The 13,015-nt window shown below is 39.9% G+C and overlaps 1 protein-coding gene across 1 annotated transcript in view; it reads right to left on the bottom strand.

Moving 5' to 3' along the window:
• Positions 1-13,015, bottom strand: part of LOC116911550 (thrombospondin type-1 domain-containing protein 7B) — an 852,321-nt gene that overhangs the window by 702,489 nt on the left and 136,817 nt on the right. The window contains exon 2 of the mRNA XM_032915540.1: positions 12,164-12,336. Within this exon, the coding sequence (XP_032771431.1) occupies positions 12,164-12,302 (139 nt within the window). The 5' untranslated portion in view covers positions 12,303-12,336. The remainder of the gene's footprint in view (positions 1-12,163; positions 12,337-13,015) is intronic.

Consider the following 13,015-nt stretch of genomic DNA (forward strand, 5'->3'; position numbering starts at 1 on the left):
ACATATCTGCAGAGCTGCAGGTCAGTAGGGACCACAAGCTATGTGGTCTTCATACCAATCTGACATCTACAACTTTAAAACATTAGACAAAGCACCAAGAAGCACAAGCTTGTAATCTCAGAGACTCAGAAGAATGAGCCCTGCCTGGACTGCAAACTGAGGTTACTAGGCTGGCCTGGGCAGCTTAGTGAGACTGTCTCTCCAATCTGGAAAAAAATGAGAAGAGTGATAGGGTTAGAATTCTGGGTATACAGGGCTGGGGTTGGAGAGCAAGGGTCAGAGATCTGGAGTCAGAATACAAAGGTTACAGCTTCATTTAATGCACTTGCCTGAGATTGACAAAGCTGTAGGTCCAATCACCAGTTTAAAAATAAAGAAGAATAATTAAGGCGAAGTAGCAGAAAAATTAGAAAGTAGAATGAGAATACAAACAAACACATAGATAAGAAAACAGGGGAAAGATCCAAAAACCAAAACCAAACCAGCCAAACAAAACATCTTAACATCAGCTATAGAAGCCAGATATCTGTGCATAACGTTACCAAAAGAGTAACAGAAAGGAGAAAATCACACGAAAACAAATCTCAGAAACCTAGGACATGAGTACAGCAAGGAACGCACTCTGTTGATGCCAAGGATACTGAGGAAAACAGACATATCTCTAAGTGTATCATCACGGGGCTTTAGAAAGTCATAGGTAAAGATGCTTGAAAGAGGGGCACAAGAATAGGTAGGGCTGTGCCAAGAGGAGGTCCCAATGTCATCAACATGTGCAGTCCCAGCTCTGGGAGCAATAAGAGACAGTAGCTTCAATCCTGGGCATTTCCGAGGAACAGTGCCTGCTACTCTTGACCTCTATACCCAAGTTCCCCTTGTTTGCTTTCTATTGCTGCCATAAAATACAAACTAAGGCCAACTTGGGGAGGAACGAGTTGATTTGGCTTCCATTTTCCCATCAAAATCTACTAATAAAGAACTTCAGAGAAGAAATTCAAGCAGAGACCATGGCAGAATGTTACTTGAAAGCCTGCTCTCCATGGCACACACACACACACACACACACACACACACACACACACACACACACACACACACACATATATATATATATATATATATATATATATATATATATATATATATATAACCCAAGGATCTCCTGTCCAGAGATGGCATTGCCTACAGTGGGTTGAGCCCTTGCACATCAATCATTAACTATGAAAATGTCTCACAGACTTGCCTACAGGCCAATCTGATGGAGACATTTTCTGAATTGGGGTTCTTTCTTCCTAGATGACCTCAGCTAGTGTCAATTTGACAAAAAAAACCATACACCAACTCACAGGCCATCATTCATGTACATGACAAGCACAGAGACCCTTTCCAATATAAAGGGATTTGAAAAATGAGTTCCAACCTACCCCTTGGAGTGATACCAGAGGGTAACTTTGGCAGATGTAGAAAATAAGACAAGGAGAGAAGCAGAAGAGTGAGAAAGGGACTTAAGAAGCTGGGATGAACGGGTTCTCACATTTGACACCTTCCCTGTACTTCAAGAGAATCAGAGTGGGACTGTGGAAAGAAATTCAAAGTAGAGAGCATGTTGGTGGAATCTTTAGATCTGATCCTCAGTGCTGGGACCCATTGAGTACTGAGTGGACTATTAGGGGAAAGCAGTACCAGGCTCCAAGAAAATAAGGCAAGAGGACAACTCAAGGGAAGAAACTTTTCATTTACCCATAGAGCTAAACAAGAATGAAGTGCAGTACGGTGTTCGGCTCAGCAGAGAGAAGATGCATAGAAAACAGTCATTGGCTAAATTAGCTTGATAAAAATACCTAGAAGAGTTACAGGAAGAAATGAGAAGGATGATGAGAGAAAATGTCCTCTACCAACCTAGGACCAGTTCCATGGTAGGTATCTGGGTATTGGATGCATAAAGAAACAAAGCTACAGTAATACTTAGAAACATTGAAGCGAGGAGTGGTGTACACCTGTAAGCCTCACTCAGTAGGCTGAAACAGAAGGCTTGCTATGATTTTGAGGTAAGTCTGAGCTATAAAGTCCAGATTCTGTTTTAAAAGAGGGATAATGGTGGGAGAGGTAAAAGATAAAGAAGAAAGGAAGAAAGGAAGAGAGGGACAAAAGGAGGAAGGGATGGGGAGGGAGCGAAGCGACAAACAGCAACAGACATGTGGAGGTAAATATCAGACTTCTTTTTCCTGCAAAGATATTGCAAAAAGATATTGAGATGAACTGGTTACTTTTGTAGACTTCAACTGGGAAAGGGGGTACCTAGAGCACCTAATTCTGAGAGCTCCAGGGACATTTGAATCTATTCTGTCTTCTTTTAAATAAGAGGCAAACACTTTTTCAGAACATGATCAGAAATCACAGGGGATGAGATGACAGAGAAATACGCATGCATGCAGACTTGTACAGACCCAACACACGCACACACACACACACACACACACACACACACAGAGGTAGAGGAACAGAGACAGAGGCAGAGACAGAGAGAAAGAGAGACAGAGAGGCAGAGAGAGGCAGAGAGACAGAGAGTTAGAGAGAGAAAGAAAGAGTCCCTCGTTTCACTTAGGGTGGAAGATGGCTTATGTAATAGTTAGTTATGTGTGTTCTAGTTACTTGGGCTATTTCAAAATAGCAAAATTTTCTGTTGCCATGAAGTCTAGATTTTAGTTATATTTAGAAATAAATGGCAGAGTAATTTATTTTGTTACATACTACAGTTTTTTTTTTCTTACCTCTTAGGAACATTATAAAATTAGTTCTTGAGGTGTTTAATGAAAAATAATTATAACTTTTCGCAGTAAAATCCATGCTATATACGCCAAGGCTTTCTTATGTTACAGAAATAATACCACCAAGAGTCTATTAAATACATGCCCCTTAGATGATCTAATGTCCACAGAAGTAATTAAAATGATTTCAATTTAATCTAATTCCGAGAGGAAATATTTCATGTATTTCTAACACAGATTAAAACAAAATCTTTCTTCTAAGAACATTTTATTTTCTTTAAGAATCTTAAAGTTTAGAATGTATGTGTGCAATATATATAACACAGTTTTTCTTATATTTTACTGCTGAAAGTATTATTTAAGATGTGGTTGACTGTGGACATAGATAAGATCCTTTATGCTTTTGCAATATCATTGACATAATGTGTTTTTATTCCGATTCTATTTTATTTACTTTGCTCATGGAATGGAGGTTTATCATTTATCATGTGAGAGCTATTGAAATTAAAGTTTTCTGAGAGACTAACATAGAGGCAACTTTATATTTCAAATCAGTAAAATCACTTCTCAATAAAATACCTGTAACCATCAAACAATTCTAATTTTGTATGACTAAAGAAGTAAATTACACAACAACTTCAAAACGCAGACACATGGCTGTAACAAGCACTGTACTAGCACGGAATAATAAGAGGAAAGGGGGCAGGAGAGATGTTTCAGTGGTTAAGGGTGCAGACTGCTCTTGCAGAAGATCCCAGTGCAGTTACCAACACTCATGTCAGGTGGCTTATAACCACCCATACCCCACAGCCAAGGCTTCTAAGACCCTCTTCTGGCCTCCACAGGCACCTGCACTCAAGGACACATAGCACTACATAGATATTTACACATAATTAAAAGTTCTTTAAGAGAGAGGGAGAGAGAGACAGAGACAGAGACACAGAGATACAGAAAGACAGAGACAGAGACAGTAGCTAACATTATTAAATGGTTACTTTTCTTTTCAAAAAAGAATTTTTATTAGATATATTTATTTACATTTCAAATGTTATTCCCATTCCCAATTTCCTGTCCATAAGCCACCATTCCCTCCCCTCCCCCTCCCCCATATGGGTATTCCCCCTATATATCCCCCTTACTGCCCACCCCCACATTCCGCTGCACTGGGGGTCCAATGTTGGCAGGATCAAGGGCTTCCCCTTCCATTGGTGACCCAACAAGGCTATTCTCTGCTACATATGCAGTTGGAGCCCTGGGTCTTTTCATTATATATTTCAATTTTTTACCTTTCTTTTCAAAATGATTCCACAAAATGTTGATGCCCTCATTTTTAATTGAGGCTCAAGAGAGATGAAATTACCTTACTTTTTAGTTTTGGGTGCCTCCCTCTAAGTCTAATTTATGCTACTATGAGAGCAATATATGCTACCTATAAGTTGTTATATGTTGACAAAAATGCACAATTTTTAAAATATTATCATGAAGAAATAACTATAGAACTTTATTTGGTTCAAAATTTATTATCAAAAAAATTGTTTTCCTGTCTTTTTTATGAGCTCACTTGTAAAATGTGGGTTTGGCTAGTGAAAACGTCCTGGAACAAGGTACCAGTGGAAGCTTCAGTTCTCTGTGAGTGAGCTAAATCTCACTGAATTTTACACCTTTAAAGCTGCTAAAATGGTAAAGTTTATGTTACGTGCATTTTAGCACAGTGATTTTTTTTAATGTCATTTGGCTCCCGAAGGATGTAATCAAAATGTTATTCTCTACATATACAGGATCACAAATTCTGAGGGCAGATCTGCATTTCTAAAGCTGCATTTAATTCCAACCTCATTGCTGGTGCTTATCCAGCATCTCTCTCTGGTGTTCAGATTCTGTATGTTCAACTTTGTGATCAACACATGCATATCAGTTTCATATGAGGTCAAAGCATGAGTGTGGTCAATGCCAAGTTCCTCACAACACACCCTCTGCTTCCTCTACAGCACAGCAAAAATGACTTAATCTTTTAACTCATTCTATCCATTCATCCCTTCATCCATCCATCTACCCATCTATCTATCTATTTATCTATTTATATCTATTTATCTTGTGTGTGTGTGTGTGTGTGTGTGAGAGAGAGAGAGAGAGAGAGAGAGAGAGAGAGAGGGAGAGAGAGAGTGAGAGAGAGTGAGAGAGAGAGAGAGAGATGACACAACTCTGTGGAGAACAGAGGACAACTTTCACTGGTTATTTCTGTCCATCAAATGGGTTCTATGGATTGAAAAGTCATCAGGCTCAGTTATAAGTAGTAAAGTGGTAAATTGACATTGAGCTATCTCACCCAACAACCTAATCTGCTTCACTCATCTTCAGTCAGTATCTCTCTTGTGTCTCTCCTTCGCACCTGTGTTGCTTTAATGGGAATAGATCTTATAGACCTATGAATTTGAATACTTGGTCCCCAGTTGGTGAAACTACTTGGGAAGGATAGAGGTGTGGCTTCACTGAAGAAGGTGTAGCACTAGGGGTGAGCCTTGATGTTTCAATTCATTCCAATGTCATTCCCAGTTAGTTTTTTCTGTGTGGGCCTTATACTTCGGGACTATCTAACAGAAGCTCTCAGTTACTGCTCTATAGCACCATGCATGCCTGCCTACTGTCATTCTCCCTGCTATGACGGTAATGAACTCTAACCCTCCAGAACCATAAGCCTCCAATTACATGCTTGCTGTTATAAGTTGCATTGGTCTTGACTTCTCTCTCTCTCTCTCTCTCTCTCTCTCTCTCTCTCTCTCTCTCTCTCTGTGTGTGTGTGTGTGTGTATGTGTGTCTGTCTCTCTCTCTCAGTCTCTTTCTTTCTTTTTCTTTTCTTTCTTTCCCCCTTTCTTTTTCTTTCTTTTTCTTGTCTTAGAGTATGGCAACAGAAAATTAAGTTGAAAAACGATAGCATTTTTAAAATATGGTGCTAGTTCAAATGATGGTCAGCATGTAGAAGAACCCAAATCAATCCATTCTTATCACCCTGTACAAAACTCAAATCCAAGTGGATCAAGGACCTCCACATCAAACCAGATACACTCAAACAAACAGAAGAAAAAGTAGGGAAGAGGCTCAAACACATGGGCACTGGGGAAAATTTCCTGAACAGAACACCAAAGGCTTATGCTCTAAGATCAAGAATCGACAAATGGAACCTCATAAAACTGTAAAACTTCTGTAAGGCAAAGGACACTGTCATTAAGACAAAATGGCAACCAAATATTTGGAAAGGATCTCTAGCAACCCTACGTCTGATAGAGGGCTAATAACCATTATATACAAAGAACTCAACAAGGTAGACTCCAGAGAGGCAAATAACCCTATTAAAATGGTGGCACAGAGCTAAACAAAGAATTTTCAACGGAGAAATATCGAATATCTGAGAAGCACCTGAAGATTTCAACATCCTTAGTCATCAGGGAAATGCAAATCAAAACAACCATGAGATTCCACCTCACACCAGTCAGAATGACTAAGATAAAAAACTCAGGTGACAGATGCTGGTGAGGATTTGGAGAAAGAGGAACACTCCTTCATTGTTAGTGGTATTGCAAACTGGTACAACCACTCTGTAAATCAGTTTGGAGGTTCCTCAGAGAATTGGACATAGAACTACCTGAGGTCCCAACTAGATGCTCCAACATATAACAAGGACACATGCTCCACTATGTTCATAGCAGCCTTAGTTATAATAGCCAGAAGCTGGAAAGAACCCTGATGTCCCTCAACAGAGGAATGGATACAGAAAATGTGGTACAACAATGGAGTACTTCACAGCTATCAAAAAACAAAGACTTCATGAAATACATAGGAAAATGGATGGAACTAAAAAATATCATCCTGAGTGAGGTAATCCAATCACAAAAAAAAAAAAAAAAAAAACCAAAAAAAAAACATTGTATGCACTCACTGATAAGTGGATATTAGTCCAAAAACTTGGATTACCCAAGATGCAATCCACAAATTACATGAAGCTCAAGAAGAAAGACTACCAAAGTGCAGATGCTTCCATCCTTCTTAGAAGTTTGGGGCCGAGACTGAAGGAATGGCCACGCAGAGCCTGCCCCACTGGGAATCCAGCCAGTCACCAAACCCAGTCACTATTGGGGATGCCAAGAGGTGCATGCTGACAGGAGCCTGATGTAACTGTCTCCTGAGAGGCTCTGCCAGAGCATGACAAATACAGAGGCGGATTCTCGCAGCCAACCATTGAACTGAGAACAGGTCCCCATTGGAGGAGTTAGAGAAAGGATTGAAGGAGCTGAAGAGGTTTGCAACCCCATAAGAACTACAATACCAACCAACCAGAGCTCCCAGGGACTAAACCACCATCCAAAGAGTACACATGGACACACCCATGGTTTCAGCTGCATATGTAGCAGAGGATGGCCTTGTTGGGCACCAATGGGAGGAGAAACCTGCCAGGCTCCACCACCCCTCCCCCCCCCAGTGTAGGGGAATGTCAGGACGGGGAGGTGGGAAAGGGTGGGTGGATAGGTGGGGAAACACCCTCATAGAAGAAGGAGGACGGGGGATGGGATAGGGGTTATATCAATGGGAAACTGGGACGGGGGTAACATTTGAAAGGTAAATACATAAAATGATATCCAATTTTTTAAAAAGGGGGGAAAAAGAAAATTAAGACGCCACTCCAATGGTTTTCTAACCTGGGCCCAAAAGTCAAATTGAAGTCTGATATTTTGTTCTGGGCTGCATGCTACCTTGATCATTTTAGAACATTTAGCTGTATGGCTCAACACAGGCACACTCCATTTGCAACAAGCAGGAGTATGTAAAGACATCATCAAATCGTACCTGATGAATCTTCCCTTTAATAAATTAGCCCATTCTTAACCATATCTTCCCAAACACATCTGCCCCCCAAATATCTTTTAAGTCTGCTGTTATACAGATCTTTAGTTCACCCTCATCACACCATGCTTCACTTCCATGGAGTTGGTAGAGACCACTGTACTTACTCTTTGTCCTCAGTACCACCTAACCAGCCTCCTTTACCTGCCTTTCAAGGATTTCTGCAATGATTTCACTCAAACCTTACTAGAAAGAATTTCATCTTTTGTCACTGTCCTCTGAACTCCAGGATCTTTCTCCTTCATCCAGTGTCACAGCTCTAACAGATGGGATCATGGCTAACATGATCCTGCTACGTTCTTTTCCTGAGTTCTTGTCACTCCCCCCACCCCCCCATGCTCTGCTCCAGTATGCTGGCCTCCTCCCTGGTCCTGTTTTTGTTTTGTTTCTTTGAGACTATATAGCATTGACTAGCCTAAGGATTCGTATGTAGACCAGTCTGCCCTTGAACTCATAGGGCTCCACTTGTCTTTGTCTCCTGAGTACTAGAATTAAAAGGTGAAGTCTAACATGTCCAATTCCTCCCAAGTCCTTAGGTAACACCACCCTGTACTCCTTCCTCAATAACCCATTCTTGCCCTCTATACCTACTTCCTCTCATCACCAAGGCTCATACTTCTGTTCCTCTGGCTCTTTTAAAGGGTCACTTCCTCAGTGAAGTGTTTCATCCACAGTCTATACAAGCTTCATATATTTATATCCATGGTCCTGCTCTGGCTTATATCCTATCATTTCTTACTATATCATATTTTCTGTTGATAATGCTTAGTCCCTGGGAACTATGTTCTCATATTTTATTTGTAATCTGTCCTTGTAACACTGCCTAGAACACAGGACTCAGCAAATGTCAACAGAATGAACACAAGTCCCAGGACCACTACCAGGAACTTTTGAAGTAAGGACTTCTTATGGTTTTAGAGGCAGTGGTCTGGCTGCTCTTTAACAAAGAAAGTACTTACAAATCACTACAGGCTTAAACTTAAAACAATAAGCATGGAGTTTTTACTTGATACTCAAGCTGGAGTGACCCTTCTTTCCCAGGCATGGATTTGGGGCTACCTGAGACTGAATATAGAGCAGATGTCTTCATGGTGAGGACAGGTGTTGGAAAGCTTTGACCGATCAGTGACGAAGTGACTTGTTACATGCCCATTATTCCTACAAGAGCACTCTTTGGCAATATAGTATAACCTCCAAGTATCATCAGTCCACTGTATTTCCAAAGCCAGGACTTGGCTAGAAACGCCTCTAATTTAGATGAGGATAACTGACATCTAACCTTTTTTTTTTTCAGAGCTGGGGACCGAACCTAGGGTAGGCAAGCGCTCTACCACTGAGCTAAATCCCCAACCCCCGACATCTAACCTTTTAAATTAGAAAGAAAATGGTGAAGATTAGCAAGGAGTTTAAGTGGATCTAAACCAGAAAGCTGGTTTCCAAGTTTCTAGGATAAAGTATATTTATCTGACTCTCCAGAAAATTTATTCGAATTCCCGATAACATTGGACGTGTATTTATCTGTGCTCATAGATCTGATAACATACTATACACAAGTAATTAATTGTCATGACAAAAGTTTTTCATATGAAATATAAAGAACTCGTGTGTGTGTGTGTGTGTGTGTGTGTAGCAGAAATGAAGGTGTCAAAGGCAATTTCAAATAGAATGACCTCAAATTGTTACAGGGGATATGATAACTTCTCAAGCCAAATCATTTCTTACTTTTAGAACAATACATCAGCATCATATATAATAGCAAAAATTGAAGTCACTGTGATGCCAAAGCAATTAAGAAATAAATCACTGAATGAGAACATGAAGAATATGCACTATTCTATATAATACTACTATGTACTGTTTATCACAACACTGTGGTATGATAAAGGATAAGCTTCGGTTGTACCTGAAAACCATACATATTTATATAAGTAAGGACATTTCCTGAAAGGTACAAAAGAGATGAGATGTAGTTTACCTGGTCTAGCATTTTGCTTTTTGATTATTCACTTTTGATATTTTTCAGCTTTTGAAGTACGTGGTCATGTACAAATACTATAGTCTAGGGAGAGAGGAGCAGTAGACACTGGAGAAAATGAAAACGTCCACAGTGATGTTTATTTCAAACAATGCCTGTGTCTTCTGGAAAGATTTCCCTCTCCAGAAACTCGATTGCTTATTTTTTCGAAAACACATACATAAATTTTCCTCTAAATAAGCTCATTTTCCTAACACATCTCATTAATGCTGCAGATTTGCTGCTCTCCATTTTAATTGCCTTTCTCGGAGAACATCAGACATTAGGTGGCTAGATAAAGTTTGAATTGATGAAATACTTATCTTTTGTGGGCTGGACAGATAGCTCATTTTGTAAAGTGCTTGTGATGGCTGAGTTTGACTCCCCAGAAGCAAGGTAAAGAAAGAGCGGGCAACGTAGCAAACATTTCAAGTTCTAACACTGGGAGGCAGAGGCAGAGCACTCCTGTGCTAGCTAATCCACCCTAACCCAACTGGTGAGTTCCAGGCCAATCATAAAATAAGCTGATCTCTATGTCCACAATATACCCCCAACTCAACACACACACACACACACACACACACACACACACACACACACACACACAAACACACACACACACACAAAACGTTCAACTTCTGTGCTTAAAACAATATAGTCGCCTTTATTGAAATGCGCGAGTGCCTTGAAAACTATCTCTAAAGCTTGATGTGTGGGGAAAACACAAATCACTAATGTAGCATTGGAATTCACAATTAAATGAATTTATAGAGGTTTTAATGAAATTAAGTCTTCTCCTGACTGTATCTCTAGTGGCACTGTTTTTTTTTTTACTTAATATTCTTTAAAACATAATTTACTTTCATTTTTGCAAAGTCATTTATGTATTATGAATATCACTTCTATACATATTTCCATGGTGACAATACGTTCACAGTCTATTTAATTTACAGACGATGGGACCAAAATGAAAACTCTCTGAGGACCATAGATCTTCTACACCACCATGTTCCCCTTGCAAGATATTAAGTGTATAAGTTATCTACACTTGCATGAATGGACTCTTGAAACAGTAATAAATATGGTAAATGATCTGATTGTGAAACCTTAGGAAAATTAAAATCCATAACAAAGAAAGCATTAGAGGTACAAAGAGCCATATGAGAGTAACAAGCCTGTGTTTAGGGCTCATAACTTAAGCTAATAAATTATTAGGGTTAGAAATTAAAATGAACAAATCTTTTATACAGGCAAATTAAGGATATAGTTAGAGAATAAAATCATAAACGGGCTTTAAAACCTGAAATCAATTCTTTCACATAATGCATAAGTAACTGTACACAAGAAAACTAAGCATCTCTAAATACAGTAAGGAGACTTTAGTTACCACCCAGAGGCAAAGTTGTTCAAATAATTGTTTTTAAGATTTAAAAAATTTGTGTGTGCACGCGCGCGCACGCGCGCGCGTGCGTGTGTGTGTGTGTGTGTGTGTGCGTGCACGCACGTGGACACGCCTTTGGAGGTCAAAAGAAGTGTTGAATACCTTGAAGCTGGAGCTGCAGGTGCTGTTAAGCCATGTGAAATGGATGGGGGACTGAACCTGGGTCCTCTGACAGAGCGGAAAGAGCTTTGAACAACTTCATTTTCTCTCCCCCCAGAGTTAGGTAATTCTTCCTGCTCCCAAGCCCACATGCAAATAATCTGTGCTGGACGATATTTAACATCAAATAGACAATGGATTTGAACCCCGAAAGAAAGACATATAAAAAAACTGACTCAAAGCTTTTCAGCTTCAGGAATCAGCTCCACTTTGACATCACATTTTACTTCTCAGTTGTGAAATGGTTGTCAAAGGCATAGGCGTAACTGTGAAAATGTTAATTGTAGTTGACAACAACACAGAAATTCTAAATCATGGCAAGTATCATTGGCATAGATGGCAATTAAGCAGGAGTGAAAATATAAGGTATGGGGATGGGGAGAGAGTGCAGGGGGAGCAATGCTTGCCGCTCTTGTTGAGGAACTCCATTTAGCATTGAATACTCACATGGTCAGATCATAATCACCAGGAGCTCCAGCTCCAGGGCATTTGGTACCCTCTTATGGCCTCTGCAGGTCTGCACACACACACACACACACACACACACACACACACACACAAGATAGATAGATGATAGATAGATAGATAGATAGATAGATAGATAGATAGATAGATAGATAGATAGATAGATAGGTAGATACATAGATAGAGAGATAGATACATAGATAGATAGATACATAGATAGATGGATGGATAGATAGATAGATAGATAGATAGATAGATAGATAGATAGATAGATAGATAGGCAGAGCTTTAAAATAAACTTAATGTATTCTGTATAATGAGTGTGTAGTTTTCCTTTCTGAGTATTTCCCACCACTCAGCAAATATGAAAGGAATATTCTCCTAAATGACCTTCGTATACATGAAAAGCCAGAATATTCTTACCTGTTTTCCAGATGAACTGATTGTCCTTCCTGCCTTCCAAATGAGCTGCTTGGGACAGCAGGAGAGAAAGCACTAGAAAGAGCTTCCTCATGCTCCTCGAAACCCAGTGAGTGACGGCCAGATCACTCCTTGGAAACATTCTTCAGACTTCTCAGCTCTTCACTTGCCTAATCCTGAAACCAAAAGAAAGACAGTTGAGTGCTCGTGTTTGGCAACCAAGAAATACGCTGATGGCAAGTGACATTCATGTGACCATAAAACCGATGCCCCATTACATAGTGTTTTATTCTTCAGAGAAAACACGTTTGGAGGATGTCTCATATACTTGCTTCTTTCTATACAGATGAATTCCTTGAGGGTCTCACAACTAAGAAAAGAAATTGTCATGCACCACTAAGATACAAAGAGGGGAGGGACAAACATCCGTAACAGCAGTGGGTGTAATGACTCAGGATGAAGCCATTGCTGAGATAAAATAGAGGGAAATACACAAGATAGTGTCTGGAAAGAGCCTTGGGGAAACATAAGGGCTTGAAGGAGTCAAGAAGGACACATCCATCAGAGAGAATAAGGCACGGGAAGCTAGTTATGTTTGTGTTCAGGGACTGGTGTTTAAGCGAGCGGCTGCTTTGAAGGACATGAAGAGGAGGGAGGAATGGGTGGAGGTAAGATTTGGAATACAGTTTGGGGACAAAATTGTAAAGGGCCTGAAATATCAGATGGGAATTCTAAAATAGTAAAGAACTCGAAGTAAATAAGATCGGTAGGGCACAATCACTTACTAGTGAGTAGGGCTAGATAAATTGTGAGTTGGGATTATGAAACTAGTGAAATTGCAAGCAATAGGGGGAA

The sequence above is a fragment of the Rattus rattus genome, chromosome 10 (assembly GCF_011064425.1).
Source record: "Rattus rattus isolate New Zealand chromosome 10, Rrattus_CSIRO_v1, whole genome shotgun sequence".
Lineage (NCBI taxonomy): Eukaryota > Metazoa > Chordata > Mammalia > Rodentia > Muridae > Rattus > Rattus rattus.